The sequence below is a fragment of the Mus caroli genome, unplaced genomic scaffold (genome assembly GCF_978045245.1).
Source record: "Mus caroli unplaced genomic scaffold, Mus_caroli_1 scaffold_9, whole genome shotgun sequence".
Lineage (NCBI taxonomy): Eukaryota > Metazoa > Chordata > Mammalia > Rodentia > Muridae > Mus > Mus caroli.
Genome location: NW_028227264.1, coordinates 40,573,034 through 40,596,753, shown reverse-complemented (window position 1 = coordinate 40,596,753; position 23,720 = coordinate 40,573,034). Strand labels below are relative to the sequence as shown.

The window sequence follows — 23,720 nt, the reverse complement described above, 5'->3', positions numbered from 1 at the left end:
TGGAGAGCCAGTGAGTGACTACACAGTGAGTTTGAGGTCAGCCTGGGCTGCGGGGAGATGTTGTCTCAGAAAGCAGGAAAGAAAGGAAGGAGCGAAGAGGGAGAGAGAAAAAGACCTGAGGTCAGAGTACGGGGTGTTCACATCTGCTCCCACGTCGAGGTTCCCTCATTATGAACGAAGGTGGAAACACATGAGAATTAGCCATTTTCTAGTGAGCCAAACATTAAAGAGCTTTTTTTTTTTTCAAATGTAAAACAGCACCACTCTTATCATGAAATTATTTTTATTTTGGAAAATACAACTAGTTTTTAAGTGTTATGAGTTTAATAATTTTTGACCGTTATAGATTCCATTGGTTATATAATTTAAGTTTTTCTCAGTTTGAATTTCTGATATATTAATAACAAAGGTTAGGGGAGAGAATCCACGGGCATCAAAGCGCCTGGGTGCTTTGGTTCTTTAGAGAACCGATGGCCAGGGACCACAGCACCCGGGAGCCACTCGCATTGCAGTTAAACTCTTGTGACCCAGAAACGAAAGAATCGTTTTCAGAGAAAGCAAGCCAAAGCTGAATTCTAAAGGCTTAATGAGTAAACTGGCTATTCCTGAATTTTCCTTTGGAGAAATGTAATTTTTACACCTGCAGAAAATTGGTTCCTCAACTAATAACTGTGTTCATAGGTAACTGTTTGCAAGAGCACTTCATTATTTGTGGTTTTAAAATGACAGGTGGCCAGGTGTGTTTATGGAAAGTCTGGGCAGAAAATATGTCCGTCAATGCATAAGCATGCAGTTGGTGGGTACTCGCTGTCACTGTCCTGTTCTTTCTCCCTCTCCCTCTCCCTCTCCCTCTCCCTCTCCCTCTCCCTCTCCCTCTCCCTCTCCCTCTCCGTCTCCGTCTCCCTCTCCCTCTCCCTCTCCCTCCCACACTCACTCGCTTGCCCTTGGTGCTCAAGGAATAGATGTCCGTCAGAATCAGAGTCGTGTATTGGCCTTCATCGGTCTCAAATCATACTAATTTATATACTGTTAAGCTACAAGTCTTACCAAATAGGATCTTCCAGAGAATTCTTGACTGGAACCCTCCTTCCACCTCATGCTTTATTTGGTTTTATTCCTAATGAAACTACTGGCTGGGAACTGCTTCTGGGTTTGTGTCCTGTCTTGGCACAGTGTCGGGAAATGCTAAAGGATGAATAGCTTTTATCTGTGCCATTTGGCCAAGATTGCTGCTGGTTGTCTTTGGATGCCCCCGTGGTGATTAGCATCAGGATGGGGCCATTTATTAGCAGGCTGAGGCAGTCCAGGAATCGCTATGGCCCTTTCTCTTCCAAGCATCAGGACCATCCTTAAGGAATTCTTTTCTTACCTATGCTGACTCTTGACAAAGCCAGGTTCTGAATAGAGCAGCTAGCCACCCTCCCTAAAGCAGAGGCCTCAAGTGATATCGATGATAAAGACCTTAGTGGAAAATTGGTCTGGTTTTTATGGGAGTATGAATCCAGTGCTGTGTTTTGTTCTCAGTCCTTCCTGCTTTAACCCTGGTTAGCTCTGTAGGAGGCACAGTTGTGGTGTCAGAAGGCACCTTTTGCGTCTCTCTTGCTTGTTTGCCGGCATACATCTTCTGTAACCATGGCCTCCACTTGTCCTGTGGCTTCACTGTAGGGATGTACTTCATCCCGCATCCTCCATGCGGAGGGCACACTCAGTTAGGTATAAATGCCACCTGTGTGTGCTCTTAGAATGCAAAGGGGTTTGGAATAAATTCTCACAATCGGTGCAGACCATAGTCTGATTTAAAAAGTACACGTAGGAATGCATACATCCCCCAGTACCTGAACTTATGTCATTATTTTGAAATTGTGGACATAAAGGAGAAAATAATTTTCTGTAATGTTGTGGTTGTTCTCTATTTGTTGCTGATTTATGTCTTCCAAGAAAATCTGTGTTAGGTGGTAGCTTGTTGACACATTGTATCTGTTGTACTATTTTAGAAGGATAAAGAAGAAAAGATTTTTGGAGAGATGATCGTGAAAGAGATACTGGATTAGAAATGTGGCATGGAGTCATACTGATGGTGTCCATGATGAAAGGAGACTTGGGAAGGAGTCAGAAAGAAGAAAGGAGAACTGGCTTAAGAGACACATTGTTCTCTCTACGGGGACATTTCCGTTGGAGGGCAAACCCTTAGGCAAGACTCTTTGACCATGTGCCTGTTTTCAAGCCTGATCAAGAATGGTACCTTTGTGTCTATTGTTTATGACTGTAGACTTAAATGTTTTTAAATTTCTTTTATGTGTATGAATGTTTTGCCTGCATACATGCCAGGTGCCCCTGGGGGCCAGAAGAGGGTTTCAGATATCCTGGAACTGGAATTACTGATGGTTGTGAGCCATGTGTGAGTGCTAGGAATTGAACCCAAGTCCTCTGAAAGAGCAGCCAGTATTCTAAGCCACTGAGAGCTAGCTCTCTAGCTTTGCTGTAGACTCTGTGAGCAACAACAAACAAACAAACAAACTAACTAACTAACAAAGATCTGTTTCCTTTCCTAACAGGACACTTAATGTTCTGCTATTTATGACTGATTTAAAAGCCAGTCCAGTCCCTGTACAGTGGAGGCCCCCAGGGATTCCTCATGACTCTCAGGGGAGAAGAGCTCACTTTGTCTCAAGGATAAAATTGTATTGGATCAAATCTAGTAGTTCCCTTCAGGGCCAATGAGCTGGCTCAGTGGGTAGAAGTTCTTTTCTGCCAAGCCTAGTGACCTGAGATCAGTTCCTGGGATCCCTGTGCTAGGAGAGAGCTGACTCCCGCAAATTAGAGTCACCCACCACCTCTGGCCCCTACAGAACCCAAGCGTTTTGGGAAGGTGTGTGAATCTGTGCAGTTGGAAAAGGGCAGCAGCTCTCACCAGCATTTCCATGAGGCCAAGCAACAGGGCCACCTCCTCTGGAGGCCTCTCTTCCAGGAAGATGGGGCTGCAGCATTCACCACACTCAATATCATTTATGCTGTCTATAAAAGCTAATGGACAGAAACCTGCCTTTCTTAGAGTGCCTGACCCTTTCCATAACCATCAGCAAGTATCTGATGTAAGGAAGGCTGGCTCAGTTCCAGGCCCAGCGAGGGGGTAGGTCCCCGAGTAGAAGAGTCAGTCTCCATTCTTACAGTCTTAGTTCCAGAAGAGAGAAGTTGATGAGTGTGTATGTCAGCACACTGAGAAGAGCAGACTAAGCTTAGCACCACAGGATATGCAGGAGCAGAAGCTGTGGGTGATGGAGGAGCTCAGCCTTGAGAGATGCCGAGTTGGGTATGAAAGTGAAAGGTGGGCAGGATCGAGGGGAGGTGCTCAGCCTAGAAGACTTCTGTGACTTCTGCCTCCTAGGTCTCACATTGCTGAGGGGACAGAGCTGGAAATGACAGAGTTGATTCAAAGGACGCTAGAGCCAGGAGGCTGTAGCCCTTCCATACTGCTGGGATAGCTTCTATTTGACCAGCCTGCTTGCTAACCACATTGTAAATCCTGGACAAAAATCTTAAGAACAACTGACCTAATGGCATGTCCAGTCAAACGCGTGGAGAAAGTGGGGTGCAGCATTGATAGGCTGAGTTTATCACAGTCTCTTATAGTTACCTAAAATTCAGTAGAATCCAGCCAGACTATGGTCTGAGGAGCCACAGTGGAGCAAGTGGGTATCACAGCAGCCAAAAAATCTAGAAAAGGAGAAAAAAAAAAGTCACAAAGAAATAGCCCGGAAAATCTTTTTACAGACAATGCTTAAATCTCAGCCTAGCCTGTGGACTGCATACATAGCAAAGGAAAGGCAAATGCTTGGACAGAGGTTTCAGTGCTGTCTCACAGAAGACAGAGCTTCAAGCCCAGGTAGCCAGCGGCTTGTGGAGCAACATGCCCAAGTCTTATTGTGACTACTGTGAAACTTATCTTACCCGCGATTCTCCATCTGTGAGAAAGACACACTGCAGTGGTTGGAAACACAAAGAGAATGTGACAGACTATTACCAGAAAGGGATGGAAGATCAGGCCCAGAGCCTGATTGACAAGACAACTGCTGCATTTCAACAAGGGAAGATCCCTCCCGCTCCATTTTCTGCTCCTCCACCTGCAGGGGCCATGATTCCATTGCTCCCCAGTCCCCTGAGTCCTCCTTGGCCTGGCATGATGCCTGCACCCCACATGGGAGACCCTCTCCTGATGCCAGTGATGGGCCCCCTCCTCCTGGGATGATGCCTGTGGGACCTGCTCCTGGGATGAGACCACCCATGGGAGGCCACATGCCCATGATGTCCTGGCCTCCCATGATGAGACCTCCCACCTGTCCTATGATGGCACCCACACAGCCTGGCATGACTCGGCCAGACAGATAAGAGCAGAAGCACTCTTGATCATTTTGTATTTCTTGTTCTGTTTCACCAGGAGATCTTGGCACTGAGCCTGAGTGTTTACTAGATGCATGGAAAGGAAACTTCCCTTCCTAACAGAATATTTTTGGAGGGAGAAGTAATACAAAAAAGTGTGGTTTTCACTTGTATTGTGAAATGTGAAAATAAAATCATCAGCTCTATTAGTTTAAAAAAAAAAAAGACAGAGCTTCAAGCCTGAGACCACCTGAGTTAATTATCTGCTAAAGTAGAAGCATTGAAATAAATTAGTATTATAATAATCCCAAAATGCCATGCAACCCAAAATCACTAGGTGTAGGCAGGTGCCAGAAAATGACCCATTTTTGAAAGAGACCATGTGGTGGTTTGAATATGTTTGGCCCAGGGAATGACACTATTAGGAGGTGTGGCCTTGTTGGAGTAGGTGTGGCCTTTTTGGAGGAAGTGTATCACTGTGGGGTTGGGCTTGGAGACCCTCCTCCTAGCTGCCCATGAGACAATCCTTTCCTGTTTGTATAAGGAACAAGATATAGAACTCTCTGCTCCTCCAGCACTGTGCCTGCCTGGATGCTGTCATGCTTACTGCCATGATAAAGGACTAAACCTCTGAACCTGTAAGCCAGCCCTAACTAAATGTTGTCCTTTATAAGAGTCACCTTGGTCAATAGAAACCCTGACTAAGACAGACGGTAACCAGCAGAGACTTACCCTGAGATGATACAAATGTCAGAATTACAGATGATATTTTGAAAATTACACTTATTTATTAGTGGGGAGGCGGTGGCTGCATGGCATGCTGTGTGTGGAGACCAGAGGGCAATGGAGTGAGCCTTCTGTTTTTACCACATGGGTTCCCAGAAATTGAACCCAGATGTCGGGCTTGGTGGTAGGTGTCTTTACCCTTTAAGCCATCTCACCAGCTCTAGACAATGTTTGCAAAGTAGCTTGAGGCACACAGATTTTTGTGAGTTCAAGACCAGCCTGGTCTACACAGCAGGTGTTAGGCTAACTAGAGTTGTCTCAAAAAGGTGGGCATTTGGGTGAGAAATTGAAAATATAAAAAAGAAACAAATGGAAATTTTAAACAATAATTCTAGACCTGGCACTAGAGAGATGGTGTGGCACTTAGCCATAATGCTGTCACTCAGGACTGGAGTTCAGTTCCAAGCACCCATACCTGGCAGCTCATAACCTCCCCTCTCCCACTTCAGGGGATTTGACACCCTTTGTGGCTTACAGGGACAACTGCACTTACATGTATGTCCTACAAACCCCGCTCCCACTCCTGAACATGCATATAAAATAAAACCTTAAAAATAAACCTTAATGCACTTAAAATGCATTTAAAAATAAACCTTAAAATACTCTCAACCTAGGGCCTAGAGTCCCTTTCTAATGTCTCAGATGATAAAGTTTCTTGCCATGTGTGTAGACAAGAGTCTGGATTCTGACTCTGTTACCTACATAAGAACTAGTAGAGCTGGGCGTGGTGGAAAGCGCCTTTGATCCCAGCACTTGGGAGGCAGAGGCAGGCGGATTTCTGAGTTCAAGGACAGCCAGGGCTATACAGAGAAACCCTGTCTCGAAACCCCCCCCCCCAAAAAAAAAACAAAAAAACTAGTGGGTAGTGCATTGTGGAGATGGAGGCATGGAATCCCTGAGACAAGCTAGCTATCTAGACTAGCTCAGTCAGAGCTCCAGGTTCATCAGGAGACTCTACTCAGTAAACAGAGTAGAAAGAAGACAGCCAGAATCAGTCTCTGACCTCCACATATGTGTATGTACATGCACTCCAACAGATGTGTGCCCATATAGATGTGCGCGCGCACACACACACACACACACACACACAATTATAGACCTAATCCTTTAGAAAACACTTGCTTAATACCAGATTTAAAATGATAGGAAAATTCCTGATAGGCCGGCATCATGGCCTACGCCTGCAACCCCAGCTCTTAAGCAGATGTAGAAGGATCCTGTGATCTCTGGTCTGCAGAGTGAGTTTCAAATCCACCAGGCCTCCACAGAGCCTCACTAGATGGTCTCAACAACAAAACAACAACAACAACAAAACAACAGCAGAAAGAAAGCAAACATATGTGGTCTTGACACCTGGGTAGAATGTGGTGGCTCAGTAGAGTGCTTGCCATGCAAGGAAGCTGAGTTTGCTCCTAAGCGCTCATGTCAAAAAGCCAGGCTTGGTGGCATGCGCCTGTGGTTCCAGCAGGAAAGAGGCAGAGATAGGCAGGTTCTGGGGCTTCCTGCCTATTCAATCCAGGACCCCAGCCATGGGGTAGCACTGTTCTCGTCCTGGTAGGCTTTTCCACCTCAGTTAACTTAATCTAGAAAAATCCCTCACAAAGCTAGAGCTGTGAGGTCAAAGCCGCGTCCCACAAGTTTGCATCCCTGAACATCGCTCAAACCAGAAAAGGTTTTAGGTTTTAGAACTGGGGAGGGTAAGGCTGTTCAGGGTTTCCTTGAATGTTTGTCTTTTGATAAAATTTGGGCAGATAAGTCAAGGTTGTCTTCTAGGCAAGAAGATGGAGTGAGTTATTCTCTTCACAGTGTTGTTCGTGGTTTGAAGGGTTTGGCCTTTGTATTCGCAGTAGTGTGGCGAGGCACTTAGCCTTGCTTAGATGAATGGGTGTCTTTACTCAGTACTTTGATGATGTGGAGAGCAGAAGAATGGGAGGGGGAATGATAACTCACAGAGACATGCACTTTGATTCCAGGACTAGTTACGCTTTTCTGACATCCGAGCGCAAGAGGAATCAGTTTGTCCCCAGTGTTACCCCCCTCAAAGGAGAACCAAGCAACAGCAAAACCCCAAACCATCTAGCTGCAAACAAAACACACGGAAGGAGACCTCTGCACTTACACAGCTTTGCCATGTTCAGACATTCGAATCCTGAGATTTAACATAAGTTCATTATCTAAAGCATTTCCCCTGTCTTGTACCCCAGCTACCCACAAGTGGACATACCTGTGCAAACCCTTTGCTGGTGGGGCCAGAACCTGATCTTGCAGCCTGTGAATAATCTCCCAAATTTCTGGAAAGATCCCAGAACCAGACACATTTACAGTGCTGGCCTTCCTTCCCGCAGACACAGCAAATGCTGCCCTCTGCTGAGGAAGATCAGGAGGCTCTGCTCTGTAAGTGGCCATGCTACCCTGCAGGCGCTGACTTACCATTTGAGCAGAGACATGGTGATGCCGGTTCTTTCACCTCTGTCCTATAGATGTCTGGCTAAACGTATTCCACTTAAAAATGAACAGGGGACAAATGGAAACATTTCAGTGTTGGCTATACAGTTTGTCATCTTCTGTACAGTCAAATACTATTATCCTCTGTGTGAGACATTCATAAAAATGGTTAGCCAGCTGATAAAATATTTTTCTGAGTGAAAAAAGGAAGGAATTGTTATAGGGTTGTTTTAATAAATGAGTTGTGAAATAACTCTAGCACACTTGGACTGTTTTTCTTTCCCTTGATAGATACTGAATATATATCTAGATTGCTAATATCCAGATTCGTATTTTTCAGAGAACTAGTTGGCTCGTGTGGTTAGCTAGTCCTTTATCGTTTTAGAGAGTTAACTCGATGTGTCTAACAGCCGAGGATCGTGTTAAACTGCCTTTAGACCATGGCCCTTAGGGAGACTGAGCTGGCGATGCTGTGCAGTTGTAGAGCACGTGCAAGCGTGCACACGTGATTCCCTACTCTGCCCAGTCCATCAGTAAAAACTGAGACATGATGGCCCTAGCCAGTGCAGCCTGGGGTGAGACTTGGAGGTCTGTGTTTCTAGGCTTACTGTTAGAATGCCACTCCCAGGAGTTCCTGCATTAGCACTAATAGGGGCTAGATCTGGTAGACTTAGAAAGAATTGGCCTTTCAACCTTGAAATGACATTCACAAAGGAGGGTGTTTTCCTCAGCACGCCCAAGAACACCTTTGGAGAGAATCTGTAAGAGTCGCCACAGTGTCCTAGGATAGTAAATATTCCCTTGCTGGGTCTTGTGGTCTCATGTTCCTGAGATTTCTCCCATCTGACTCTTGGGGAAATACTTCACAAATAGACTTCAGTGCCCTGTTTTCTAATTACAGATTTGGCATTTGACAGCTATAAGTTGTTTAGTAACATAAACTAATGTGACCTCTTGGTTTGTTTTAAGAAGGCCACGTTCACTCTAACTCACATCAAACATTCATTCCTGGGGTATTTTACGAACTGAGGTATGGCCATTCCTATTGTAAACAAAGCAAGATGCCATGCATTCTTGTTTAATGAGATGCTCTCCAGTACTGCTCCAAGAGATTTATAAAGAAAAGGCTAAATGGATGAAGGGTGACTCGTAGGATGGTATAATCCAGACAGAGCCTGACACGATAATCATCCTACCTGAGCCGAATCAGCTTTAAAGTAAGGCCAGGAGAAAGAAGCTCAGGCCACGTGGATGGGGAAGTGGACAGCTGCTTACTGTAGGCCAGGGGGCAACGCTGGGGGGCGGGGCATGGAGAAAAGCCCCACTCCTGGCACCAGGGTCAAACCCAAAGCAGACAGCTGTGCTTTTCCTCACACGGGAGAAAGATGCCAGCAAGCAAGCTCTTTATTCCTCAAAGTTTGCCAGAGAAACTGCTACGTGTGATGCAGCTGTACACTCCCGGTAATTAAGGAAAACAAACGCTCTTTGCAAACTCATTATAGATTTAAAGTTCCTTAAGTTTCCATCAGGTTTCCACAGAAACAAAGAGTTTGAGACAATAGTAGGGAATGCACAAACCATCGAATAAGTGGATTTTAATTGTTCCTGTCTCGAAAATTATCCAGATAACCAGCCGCATCAAAGACTATTAAACTTTTTAATTGTTCAGGTAGAAAGACGGAGAATGTCATCATTATCTCGCAGAAGAACCCGCTGTAGATAATGCTACTTGAATAACATACTCAAGGATACTACTAAGTGAAGTGCCATTTAGTACTCAGAAGTAATCATGGGCTTTAATTATTCATAGGGCACATCGCATGAATTCACAATATCAGTTATGGTTTCAGAAAGTATCCTATGCTGCGGCTTACTTACGCAGGATGAGCTACTGCAAGGTAAAAGCACAGGTACCCGCAGCTGCCATGGCATCCCGGGGATGCCGGGTAATTTTATGTTACTGTGGTCAGAAGGTCAGAGTGCTTTCAGAGTTCTTACAGGATTTGGTATTACTCTTCATCCAAGCTATAGTTGATTTGGAAGTCTTTGGTTTGTATAAATCTTTTTAGACAGAGTCTCACCTATCCCAGGCTGGCCTCAAACCTACTACGTATCAAAGGATGACTTTGAACTCCTGGTCCCTTTGCCTGTACTGCCCAATGCTGAGATTATTGGCAGCTGGAGGAAGTCTTGTGTTTATGACTTACATACAATGCAAGCCTTTGTTCCTTTCTGCTAGGGACTGAAGAAGGTAAGGTGGTAGTGCCCCTCTGAGCCTCCGAGTCTTGTACAGTGATATATTAAAAGGTGACAATGGCGAACCTAAGGAGATTTAGAACCTTTCAAGTTTTTCAGTGCAGTCATGTACTCTTTAACGTCAGTATGGGCTCTGAGAAATGCTTCAGTAAACAGTTTTATCAAGTGAACACCATAGGACGTGCTCACGAAAGCATAGGCTCAATGGAGAATCTATTGTTCCTGAGCTGCCAACCTGCACAGCGGATCTCTGCACTGAATACATACCAAAGATGCTTGAAACACAGGAGCAAGTGTTTGCATGTAAAGGTGGAAAGGGTACAGAAAGCTACTAAGATACAGGGCATTTTCAGCTCCTTTATAATTTCATGGACCCCTGTTGTATATAACCCACCGTTGATCAAAAACATCATCATGTGGTGTGTGATTGTGTTTGTATTTGTGCTGAATATTTTACACATTGACTTTACATCAGTATTGGGAAGTAAGCAGGGGACTGGGTAGCTGAAACTGTGAGATGGCGTGGGAGGTAGAGGTACTACAGACGAAGGCACTCGTGTGAGCCTGGAAGTCCGAGTCTGATCCCTGGAACCAGCTAAAGGTGGAAGGACAGGACTGACTCCACAGCTGTCTTCTGACTTCCACATGACTACTCAGACACATCATGCATGTGCATGTGAGCATACATGCACACACACACACACACACACACCACCACCACCACCACATACACAGTGTTCAAATTATAAATAGGAATTAGTAAAGATATTTAACCTTGCTTAACATCATCATTCTGTTTTATTCTCTTTTGTCATAATGCATTTTGCTTCTTTTATAAAATATAGATTTTTTTTTTAAAGAAGCTCTTTAAACACAAAGCTTAATGTACTTGCAGGTAGCAGTTGGTCCCTTTCCTGCTTACATGGTTTGGGCGAAACACGGGTCTTAACACAGCTGTAAACTTTCACTACACTTCTTCCACTCAATGTTTCACATAGGTGTGTTTCCATACCGTAAAATATTTTTTATGAACACCATTGTTGTTGGCAACATCCCATCTGCATGTCTTCTTATTCACTCACGTCCCCCATCAGATGTCAAGGTCAAGTTTGGCCACACCAATCCAAGTGTCCCTGTGCACAGAGCCCCAAGTGTCCCTGTGTACATAGCTCCAAGTGTCCCTGGGCACACACCTTCAAGTGTCCCTGGGCATACAACTCCAAGTGTCCCTGTGCACAGACCAGCCCCAAGTGTCCCTGTGCACAGACCAGCCCCAAGTGTCCCTGTGCACACAGCCCCAAGTGTCCCTGTGCACAGTCTTTTGTTGGATCTCAATTCCTTTGTCCTTCTGTTTTCTAGAAGTGGCAGAGTCAAGTTTATACCTTGTAAAGGGCTCTTCGCTGAGTCTGACATGTTGTTTTCTGGAATAAGTGGATAAACTCTGTCTTCAGTGAGCTGCAGGCGTGGTGACGTGCTTGCTTGCCTGCGTGGAGCAGCTGTTGATTTCCTTTTCGAGGCCAGTATGTGAGACATGGCCTGTCGCTACCACGTCATCCTTCTTCAGCGATTATGGCTCCTCTGCTCTTATCTCGTAGCCCTTACACTTCATGTAGATTTCTCGTTCTGTGAATCGTCATTTAAACCCCACATTCCTATTTCTGTTGGCGTGCTCTTAAGATGCTGCTCTCCCCTAACACTCTCTTCACATCGGCCCATTCTTTTCTCACTACTCTCCACTTTCAGTCATTCGCTCCCAAGTCGTCCTGCATCCTGTCAGGATGCTACATAATTTCCTAACCGTTTTTTACTTGACTCCTGTATGTAGTAAATCATAATATTTATTTCTGGAAATGAGATGTATACTGTGGCTTGAAATCTGAAGTCAATACAGGAGCCAGTGGCATCAAATAAATCACTGAATATATATTTACATATTTTTACCAGTAACGTAGAACTGAAAAATCTAGGCCAAATTTTTCTACATGTGCTGAACTTGTTATCAATAATGAGAACACGGAATTCTGCAGTAGCTCTCGCTGGTGAGCATGGTTCCTTTAGCTATTGCTACATAATGAATCCTCCCCAAACTCAGTGGACTACAACAATAAGCATTCATTCCTGCCCTCTGGTGTCCTGGTCAGCTGGGACGTTCTTTTGATCGCTGTCGGACTAGCTTTGGCATCTGCAGTTTTGCTGATCTGAGCTGGACTCTTGTCTGTTTGGGGACCTGCCAGCTTTATGCTAGTCCAGGGTCCGTTCTCGTCAAGGCAATTAGCCTTTCTGCGTTCTCTGCAGCAGTTGATCTAGGTATGCAAGAGCCTTAGGTGCTGAGACCTAAGCTTAGAACTCGAAACTGTCTTACGCCACGTTCTAATGGCCCCGGATTACAAACCGGGGCTGAAGAGTGGGCAGATCCCTTCACTTCCTGTCTTAGTAAGAGATAGCTGGGTAATCACAGTCCATACGGCATAGACAAGCAAGCAGGAACACGTGGAGCTGTTCCCAGGCGTCCACACCCCACGTGGGCATCCTGCATTTCTCCAAAAACATGTCAGAGGTTTTAACTTGTAATTTCCTAGACTATTTTTCAAATTGCATTGAATGGTTCCAAACATTTTAAACACTGACTGCCAGAAAGCAAGGGATTGCATGGCAGCATTATCTATGTATAGTCTCCTATAGTCTCCATGATGACTGGCATACATCAAAAGTGATACCATTTGTGTGGCTTACAGCAGTATCAGCAGCAATATGTGGTTCAGTGAAAACATCTGATTCTGTATGTTATATAATGAAAAACAGTTATTGGGTAGCTAGGCATGGTGGTACACACCTTTAATCCCAGCGCCCGGGAGGCAGTAACAGATGGATCTCTGTGAGTTTGAGGCCAGCCTGATTGACTGAGCAAAGTCTAAGTCACCAGAGCTATATAATGAAATATGGGGTGTGGGGGTGTGTCTGTGTCTGTGTCTGTGTCTGTGTCTGTGTGTCTGTGTTTGGAGACCAATGAGTTCTAAAGAAACAACTGGTCTTCTCTCCTGGCAGGCTTGTATGTTATCAGTAGATCTCTCTACTTACTCATTTCGTAAATATTAAGCACTTCCTACATCCTGTGTACCGTGTTAGAGCGAGCATAGTGGAGGCCTGGGCTCTGCCCCTGGCCGTGCATTGAGGACAAGATCTGGTACAGAAGCTGTTTGTCACCTACATAGGACTTGATGGGCAGAGGCCATGTAGAGCATGGTAGGAAGAGTGGAGGCAGCAATGTCCTTTCCTGAAGGACAGACCAGGTCAGTACAGATGTTGGCTCACTGAGGCTACCTGACCTCATGACCTCATGAAAGGATTACTGAACTGTTACTGGGTCATAGCTGCGCAGTGAATGTGGCATGCTAAGGAATGTCCCATGTGCCCTCACCCGTGAATCTGTAAGCGACCAGCATTTCCTGAGCATGTACTTGGTAGTCAAGACATTGAGTCCTCAGGACGAGCCTGCTAGATGGAATCTCCTTCACTGGTGAAGAAACCAAACTTCAGAGCAATCTGCTCAAGGCTGCCTGACTGCAAGGAACGGGCCCAGCATCTCCAACCCCTCCATTGCCCTGCCTGATGAAACATAACACTTCTAATTAACAAGCACTCATGTAGCTCGCCAGAGTCAGTCCTGAATGTTCCTTTCAGGATTATAGACCTTTAAACAAAGCCACTATGTAAAATATTTACTAAGCAAAAACCCTCTTTGTTTCTTTTTTTGTTTGTTTGTTTGTTTTTTGAGACAGGATCTCTCTATGTAGCCCTGGCTATCCTGAAACTTACTATGTAGACCAGGCTGTCCTTGAACTTATAGAGATTCACCTCTCTCTGCCTCCCAGTACTGGAATTTTAAAGGTGTGCACCATCATACCTGGCCTGTTTTAATTTTTTCATGGTTTTTGGAGATGGAGTCTCAAGTGTCTGAGGCCGACCTCAAGCTCACTTTGTAGCCCTGGCTGACCTTGGCTTTGACCCTCTTCCTCCACCCTCCAAGTGCTGAGACCCAGGGGTCACCACACTGGCTTTCCACAGTGCTGGGTGGGGCTTCTTGCATGTGAGGTACTCACTCCACCAGCCAAGCCCTGCCCCAGCTCTCACAAGTTCCCACTTTATATTTTAAATCCATTTTATTGGCGCTTACTTCCTTTGGAAAAGTCTTCACTAATTAGTACATCCATTCTTCTCTCTGGCGTTTGTAAAGAAGGAAGTCATCTTGCTCTCTATCTATAGCCTATGGCTTTTGTTCTAATTGGATATTTTCTTTATTTACATTTCAGATGTTATCCCCTTTCCCCCCCCCTCCCAGAAATCCTCTATCCCATCCACGCCCCCCTGCTTCTATGAGGGTGTTCCCCTACTCACCCACCCATTCCCACCTCCCTGCCCTCCATTCCCCTACACTGGGGCATCAAGCCTTCACATGACCAAGGACCTCTTCTCCTACTGATGCCCAACTAGGCCATCCTCTGCTATATATGCAGCTGAAACCATGAGTCCCTCCATGTGTACTCCTTGCTTGGTGGCTTAGTGCCCAGGAACTCTGGGGGGTCTGGTTGGTTAACATTGTTGTTCCTCCTATGGGGTTGCAAACCCCTTCAGTTCCTTCAGTCCTTTCTCTAACTCCTCCATTGGGGACCCTGAGCTCAGTCCATTGGATGGCTGTGAGCATCCACCTCTGTTTTTGTCAGACTCTGGCAGGGCCTCTCAGGAGACAGCTATAACAGGCTCCTGTCAGCAGGATTTCTTGGCATCCACAATAGTATCCGCATTTGGTGGCTGTATATGGGATGGATCCCCAGGTGGGGCAGTCTCTGGACGGCCTTTCCTTCAGTCTCTGCTGTCCACCTTGTCTCCATAGTTGCTCCCATGAGTATTTTGTTCCCCTTTCTATGAAAGACCAAAGCATCCACACTTTGGCCTTCCTTATTCTTGAGCTTCATGTGGTCTGTGAATTGTATCTTGGATATTCCAAGCTTTTGGGCTAATATTCACTTATCAGTGAATGCATACCATGTGTGTTCTTTTGTGACTGGGTTACCTCACTAAGGATGATATTTATTTTAATGTGGTAAAATGAAATGAACGCAGACTTTACCACTGGAGCTGTGGGTAGTTTGGCAGGAACTTAGTGCAAGCCCACTGTGTCGCAGCCGTCAGCACCGTCCTCTTGAACATTTCCATCATCCCCGGCTGCACACACTGAAGAGCAACTTCAGTGTCCTCAGCGACTGTTGCTTCTACAGAAGAGGGAGCCTATAATGCGCTTTACTTTCTTTATGTGAGTGAGCACAGAACTGTCTTCCTGCTATGAGGGAGGGGAATATTTGCTAATATAATGGCAAACGCAGGACCTACCGACAAAAGTGTGCAGTTTGTGAGACCGCCGAGTGAGCACAACCCTGGTTTCCAGTTGCCCTCGGCACTCCAGCAGTTGCCCTCGGCACGCCAGCGCACCTCTGATCGTGGTTGGTTTGATAAAAAAAACTCACAAAGCACCAGCTTAATTATAAGAACCACATACCAAGCATGAGGTCTTTACACATTCTTTGCATATGCTTTCTGATTTACAGAAGGGGAGGTGACCCTAACTGATTTCAAAAGAGACGCGTAGCTTTGGAACAGAGGGGCTGTGAAGCCATTCTCTCACGCTAGCGCACCATTTACCCTTTCCCTGACTTTTGATTCCATGGGTCCCCAAGGTCCCTGGTGTGACTCTAATGTCAGGCAGATGCATGTGGCTGCCCTATGGTTTGGGGGTGCAGAATTGGTTAGTTCCCATTGGGACTGGCATGCCTTCACATACCGGGCTCAGTTGGCCTCAGCTGAATCACTTGAGCTCAAAATAGTAATCACAAAAATGGCCAAGCCTGGCAGAGGGGTGCATACCTCCAACCTCCACACTCTGGAGGCTGAGGCAGGAAGATCACTGTGAGTCCCCAAGACAGCCTGAGCTAGGCAGTGAATTCCAGCCAGCCTGGAGTACATAGACACTTTTCTCAAAAACAACAAAAATGGCTTAGACTCATAGGCATGCCCCAGCCTCTGTGCTGAGTGCTACTTACCCAGTCCTCATAATTCTGTGAGGCAGAGATGAGAAAGACCACATAAAGTACCCCAAGGGCTCAGTTAATAAGCAGTATGCAGAGCAGGCACTGTGAGCTCTTCTCAGCAGGAGGGGCCCTTGGAAGAGAATCAGGGTTAAACTAGAATTCCCCCACTTGAAGCCTGGAGCTTTTCCATGACAAAAGAGAGTACTGTGGCTTCAGCCAGGCTTAGGCACAAGGTCTGGGGATGGAAACTCCAACCAGGAAAGATGGAAGGAGGGCAAGGGTCCCTACAATTTGTCATGTACATGCCTATGTCCTTACCTGGCCTTCAAAAACTGCCTCATCGGGTCTAGTCACCCTAAAGTTAACATCTAGATCCCTCTGTGACAAGCTTTCTAATTAAATGATTCCAAAGATGACCACAACTCCCTTCTTTCTGTTTTACTTACAGCCACTTGGAGCAAGTGACTATTTGGAATTATCAAAGAATTTTGATACGGTAATCATACGAAACATTCCGCAGTTTTCACTGGCAAAGAGGACGCAAGCGCGAAGATTTATCACTCTCATTGATAACTTCTATGACTTCAAGGTAAGGACGCCATGTTCCCAGCGCTAAGCATTGAGGGCTGTGAAGTCAGATGGCCTGGGCCAGAATCCCAGATATGCTAACTCCTTTATTGCTCCATTACTCACTGCAGTAGTGTCAAGCTCCATTACAAGTTGCTCTCTGCTCCATCCGTGTCCTGTTATCCCACAAGTAGATTGTGTACACCAGACCGAGTGTCATTGCTCACGTCAGCGTGAGAATGATGAATGACCCTTTGCCTAACGGAAATGTTCCCTGTGATCTCCCAGTGCCACCCAGGAACTAACCAGCAAGAGACAGCATGCTGTTCTGATTTTAATCCCTGTGTCTTAGCCAGGCAGTGCAGAGCCATTGCCTGACCATGAAAAGCCATCTAGCCTAGTGGTTAAGGAGCAGAGCCTGGCACCAGGCTGTCTGTGCTGGAGACTGGCTCAGCCTCTGAGATCGGCTTCCTTCTGTAGAAGTGAAGGGTAATAATGATACTTGCATGATTCTGTGAGGAAGAAGTGTGGCAGATTACAATCCGGGTGAGCCCCTCTTCACAGTGTACACCCCAAAAGAAGATACCCACAGTAAAAATAGTTTAAGTATTTTTTTGTTTGTTTGTTTTTTTAATGACGAAAGATCTCCCTGCCTAGTCTTTGCTCAGACTTAAGCAGTAATTCTAAAGCCGAGGGGATTTTGTAGGAAGGGAGGCAGGAACAGAAGGTGGGAGCGCTTAATGCTGCATTTACTCATCCATTCAGCGACCTCCGTGACCCCAAGCAAGACGCCAGGCTGAAGGACAGTGGCACTGAGACACTGTGGTAGCCATCCGGGGGTCCAGGGCCAGGCAGCATGGACTTCATGCCTGTGGAGGTCATGGCCCTCTACTACACCAAGAGACCCAGCTTCCCACTTCTCTATAGGGATAAAAGCTTTTACCTGGCAGTATGTGACAGAATACTCAAAGTACCCCCGACATTTATTCTAACTAAACCGCATATTTAGAGATTTTTATTCTCTTTTAAAGAACGGTCAGAATTATCTTATTTCAGAAATTGAGAGCATTAAGCAGACATTATTCTAGAATGTATTCATGAAGATTTGTGAAGTAGGACATTCCATTTAAGTAAGGGAAAGAGTACCAGTTGTGATTGGAGGATTTAGTGAATGGGAGTGCAGGTTCTGGAGCCAGCTTGTTGTCTTTAAGGGTGGATGGTTTACGTGAATGGTGACTTTTGAAAGGCTCACGGCAAATCTGGCTCTATAAACATCAAGAGGGATATGTTTGGGAGCTGGGCGTGGTGTACATGCCTGTAATCGTGCTGTGTGGGAGGAAGAGGCGGGGATATAATGGGTTAGGGGATAGCCTGAGCTACATCTGCCTGAAAGAACAAAATTACCTGAACAAGTATGATAAACTAATGGACATAAAATATATAAAAGACATGAACTGTTTTCAAGCTGTGATCATGTCGGCCCATTCACCTAATACTGAGATAATGAGAGGAAATTGATGTAATTCTATCTGAAGAGTACCCTGCAGGATGCTTATAGAAAAAAGGTCTGGAGAGATGACTCCATGGCTCAGAATGAGTACAGCTCTTCCAGAGAACCCAAACCCACGTTGGGCACTTACAACTGCCTCTAACTCCAGCTCCAGGGACCCCACACCCTCTCCTGAGCCCCATGGGCACCCATGCACATACCCACACACAGACATAGATGATTGAAAATCAATATTAAACATAGAAAAGGGTTCAGGCAGATCTTTGTGGAATTATCATGACCCCAGGCCCCCATCCCCCTTACTCGTCCTGTATTGGGAGGTTTTCAACATGAGCTTTGGAGAGGCCTCGGACATCCAAACCAGAGACATAAAGGAAGACCACCAGACCCGGGGGTCTGGACTGAGACTGCCACAGGCCTGGGGTTCCCTGTATAAGGCCCTGCTGTCTGCTTCACAGCACGGTCTAAGCTGTGTGGAAATGCCTTGGTAAGTGCTGTGTGGTTTTCAAACATCACATAAGTACAAGCTACTAGGAAAAACGTCACAGACATTGTAAAAGCAAAGACCCAAGCTCCTTATGTGACAGACAAGTTTTATCTTGTGAGCAGAGTCCCACCGCCCTCTCTTCCTGGTTCAGGTGCGCATTATCTGCTCCGCTTCAGCTCCTATCTCAAGCTTGTTTCTGCATCAGCATCAGGACAGTGAGTCGGACCAAAGCAGAATCCTGATGGACGATTTGGGGCTGAGCCAGGTAGGTGATGCTAACTTCATTTCGTTTTATTATCAAATGGCTCAATGGTTTAGAGTCTGATGCACGCCACGTTTTGCAGAAGGAATGCAGGGTAGAGTTAGCCATCAAGCAGTGCTGTCTAGCCGGATCTGGCTCAATTTCAGCACATTGAGTCTCATCTTGGAGCCCCTGTTGATTGTGTAATCCTTCCCTCCATTGTCACATCGCAGAAACAGAGTCCCGAGAGAATCTAGCAAGTCCCAGCTTAAAAAAGAAATCTATGCTTTAGTCCCAGACTTTTCATTAAGGAAACACTTAACAGAGAAAGCACCTCTGGGTGCCAGGCCTAGGGATACTCTGCAGGAAACAGACTGATATGGTCTGGGGTTTCTCTGGAGTTTGAACTCTGGATTCATCCAAGGCCGATCAGAAGGATTCCCTTCTTCTGTGAAAGCATTAGGGGGTATATTGAACAGCTACGAAACCATTAACCTATTAGTCAAAAGTTAAACTGTCAGCACTGGGATTGGAGAGATGGCTCAGTGGTTCAGAGCACTGACTGCTCTTCCAGAGGACCTGGGTTCGATTCCCAGCCCCCACATGGCAGCTCACAAATTCTAGGGTATCTGATGCACTTTTTGGGCTTCTGTGCTGCATGGTGCATAGACACACGTGCAGGCAAGATGTAAAATACATAATACAAGATGTAAAATACATGTAAAATAATAATTTACAAGATGTAAAATACATGTAAAATAAATAATTAAATCTTAAAGGAACTTAACTGCCAAGAATGGGGACAGCATTCTTCCAGGCCCAACAGTAAATTCTTGTCGACCTGAATAGACATTTTACATCCTTGGGTAAAATTTGAAAACATGATTGTTTTATGTGACCTACTCTTCAGACCACTGTAGCAAAATAGCGTAACATATACAGCATATCCACCATGGAAGCTGTTTCTCACAGTTCCGAGTCGGAGGTCAAGTTATTTTGTCATATGCCTCATGTGGCAGAAGGAAGAAAGGGTCATCCTGGGTCTTCTTTTATGAAGACACCATTGCTATTCTTGAGGACCCCACTCTCAAGAGTTAATCAACAGAGCCCCAAGGCTCTGTCACATAATGTCACTCCTTTGAGGGTGAAGAGCTAAGGTTTCTTTCTTTAAAAAAAAATTATATATATATATATATATATATATATATACACACTGTATGTGTGTATATATATATTATATATATATGTGTGTGTGTGTGTGTACATATATATATATATATATATATATATATATATATACTGTAGCTGTTTTCAGGCACACCCGAAGAGGGCATCAGATGTCATTACAAATTATTGTGAGCCACTATGTGGTTGCTGGGATTTGAACTCTGGACCTTTGAAAGAGTAGTCATTGCTCTTAACCGCTGAGCCATCTCTTCAACAAGGGCTAAGGTTTCAACATGGACATTTTGGAAGATACAAACATCCAGACTATAGTGGTATAGGATTAACTGTTTAAAACCCCCGTGTGAAGGCTGGAGAGATGGCTCAGCAGTTAAGAGCACCGACTGCTCTTCCAGAGGTCCTGAGTTCAATTCCCAGCAACCACATGGTGGCTCACAACCGTCTGTAATGGGATCCGATGCCCTCTTCTGGTGTGTCTGAAGAGAGCAACGGTGGTGTACTCATATGCATAAAATAAATATATAAATCTTTTCAAAGACAAAACAAAACAAAACAAAAACCCATGTGAGAGCTACAGCAATGTTGCCTCTCAAGGTGCAATGCCTACTATACAGTCCTTGTCCTTGTTGATTTCCAGGCATGTATCCAAGGGGCTAGTCAGTCAAGTTAGTTTCTCACAGAGGCTCTTAACATGTTTGCAAGAGTCGGGGTTCAGACACGGGCCCAAGTGAGCTCAGGCCATCGTGAAGAAGTCGGGGAATGTGACTCAGAGCCCTAGAGTCACGGGGACCCTGTGGGAAAGATGGGTTCAGGAGCATAGACATTTTCTCTGGAAGAACTTAAGAGCAAACCCCCAAGGAGAGAAAGGAAAATCCAAAGCCGTCCTCATGACCACATGCCATGTTGACATTCCTAGTCCTAAGGGTGCTGCCTGGCGTCACAGCGGAAGGCTCCCAGCCTACCCCTCAGCAGATACCAAATACCTGCAGCGAGGACCAAAGCTGCTCTACTCTTTACAAAGTCGGATCAGGCAGGTTCTCCAGGGCCAGGAGCCACAGAACCTCCCAGCCTCTCAGTCTAGAAAGGGCTCCTTGAAGAACTTCCTAAATTCCTTTCTAATGAATTGCTGATCTCTCTCTCTCTCTCTCTCTCTCTCTCTCTCTCTCTCTCTCTCTCTCTCTCTCCCCCCCCCCTCTCTTGGGTGAGGTGGGAGGGTAAGACAGTGTTGTTTTGAATTTACAGTCTTCCTGTCTTAGCCTATGAAGTTCTGGGATTAGAGGACAAATCACCATGCCTGGCAAAATTATTTTTGCTCTTGGCTGCTTTTGGAGAGAGATTTCTTTCTAGCATGTTCCTTTAGAATTTGCAGTAAACTTCCATTCTGAGCAAAACCTTTCTGTTCTTGGCTTTGAGCTAATATTCTTTTTTTTTTTTTCTTCCTGGTTCTGTTGATTATCTATTGGTTTAGATCAGTTGACACTTTAGTCCTATTTGAGAGATTACCTATGGAAAAATATATTATCTAAGTCGATTAGGGTGAAGGTTTCTTTAAACCAGGGTTTGTTTCTGCAAGACTTACTTCCGAGTAATGGTTCTCACAGGGGCTGGCTTCTGGGTCTGTTCTGCTCACAGGACTCAGCCGGGCTCTCCATGTTTACGGGGGAAGAGGAAATCTTCGCCTTTCAGCGCACCATTTCCCGGCTCACAGAGATGCAGACGGAGCAGTACTGGATTGAAGGGGACAGAAGCAGGAAGTAACTGCCACTTTCACAAGATTAAAAAGAAAAGGTGACTGGTTAGGGCTGCGAGACAGTGAGACGTCACTGCGTCACCGAGACGTGACGGGGGTCATTTCATCATCATCAATGCACTTTGCCCTCTGGACTGCTGCGTCTGTGGCAGTGGATGGACACACTGAAGAATTCTGTCTCCTTTGTAGATCTGCGTTTATTTATAAAGTGGAATCATTGCTCTTGAAGATTACTGCAAACCCTGACATGTCGGCACTGTCTGAATCACGAACGCACAGGCAGAGTATGCAGGATGTCTGTGCACCTCCCAGCTTCGGCTGCACAGTAGTCACACTTTAGAAATACATTCGCTGTAAGAAACAGGTGGCATCCTACTGTTCAGGTTAAAACAAAGAAAGCCTTCTGAACATAAACTGAAGGGAAAAGCACTTTACGTTGGCCTCTGTATTCCTGTCAGTTGGTTGGTTAGGAATGGCAATAACCTTTGGCCTCGAGGTTTCCTCCGCTCTATAAAGAACATGTGTCTAACCCATAGATCCAGGTTGGCAGGCAGTGCCTGAGCCCATGAGGACATAGGTTATAAAGCCACCAGGTAAGGAGCAAATGGAAAATTCCAGCTGATTGGCAGGTCTCCGCTCTGACAGACAGCCAAAGTGGGGCAGGTTCCAGGATCCTGATTGGTCGAGTGCTGGAGGAGGCAGAGCCAGAGCCACACCCACAGGAGCATGGACCATCCCCTCCATCACCCAAGGTTTCCACTCTGTTCACTAGCTTCTGCTTGCACTACAGAGTCCACTCCCTGTCCTTGATCTTGAGTCACAGAGTTGGGCCTTGTAGGAAACTGGAAGGACACTTGATAAATCTTCTATAAATAAAAGTTGGTTTCTCCTTCATTGAGCTTGTCTGATTCATTTATGTAAAATCCATCTTTGCTGAGTTTTATCACCAAAGGGAATTGGGTTGCAGTTATTTTAAAGAGCTGGAGAGATGGGTTGGTAGTTAAGAATGCTCACTGATCTCCCATAGGATCTCCCATATTGGGTGGTCCGAAACAATCTGCGACTTAACTCCAGGGGCACCCACATGCACATGCTCACCTACCCACACAGACAAACATACATACACATACATTAAAAATAACTCTTGTTTTTTAAAGAAGAGAATCTTAGTTCTGGGCCAATAAGATGGTTCAGCAGACAAAAGAAGCTTGTGGCGCAGCCATGACAGTGTGGTTCAATCCCCAGGAGCCAGAGCTGAGGGAGAGAACCAGTTTGTCCTGACTGCCACACCCATGCCTGTACTCACCACACACACACACACACACACACACACACACACACACCACACACACCACACTCCACACACAAAGTTTAAAGATCTAAATTCCTTTTCAGAAAAGAAAAACTACGACCCCCCCCCCCATGTGAAAATCAACTGTTTGGGAGAGTAGTCAATCATATGCCTCATATCAATGTAAATACATTCCATGAGGCTATTTGTCATTTAATGATATGTCCACATTCTATTTTAGATATTAACTCTTTTATGTCAAGCAGAGAGATGATCAGAGAAGCCAAGCATTGGAAAAGTCTGAATTAGGGCTTCTGACAGTTAAATGTGGTGTGGCTGTATGCATGATCATACAGATGGATGGGTAGATGGATGTATGGATGGGTGGCAGATGGATGATGGATGGATGGGTAAATGGAAGGGTGGATGGATGGGTGGCAATGGATGGATGGGTCGGTGGGTGGATAGATGGATGGGTGGATGACGGATGGATGGATGGATGGATGGATGGGCAGATGAATGGGTGGATAAATGGCAGCTGGATGATGGATGTATAGGATGATCTCTTCTAGCTTCCAAGGGCACCTGCACACATGTACACACACACACACACACACACACACACACTTTAAAAAAAAACTCTTTGAAGGACATAACTATGTTCCAAATTAATACTAGATACTTCAGTTATATTGGTTTAAAAAGTAGACCTACAAAGAGAATTACAGATCAGGTCACTAGA

The 23,720-nt window shown here is 45.4% G+C and overlaps 1 protein-coding gene and 1 pseudogene across 3 annotated transcripts in view; both read left to right on the top strand.

Annotated features, from left to right (window-relative positions):
• Afg1l (AFG1 like ATPase) overlaps positions 1 to 22,585 on the top strand; it is a 161,205-nt gene extending 138,620 nt beyond the window's left edge. For all 3 annotated transcript variants that reach the window (XM_021174127.3, XM_085842799.1, XM_085842800.1), the window contains 3 exons: positions 16,396 to 16,536; positions 18,663 to 18,776; positions 21,570 to 22,585. In XM_021174127.3, coding sequence (XP_021029786.1) covers positions 16,396 to 16,536; positions 18,663 to 18,776; positions 21,570 to 21,695 — 381 coding nt within the window. In that variant the 3' untranslated portion in view covers positions 21,696 to 22,585. The remainder of the gene's footprint in view (positions 1 to 16,395; positions 16,537 to 18,662; positions 18,777 to 21,569) is intronic.
• LOC110303157 (U1 small nuclear ribonucleoprotein C-like) lies at positions 2,966 to 4,431 on the top strand (annotated as a pseudogene).
• Positions 22,586 to 23,720: the final 1,135 nt, after the last annotated feature.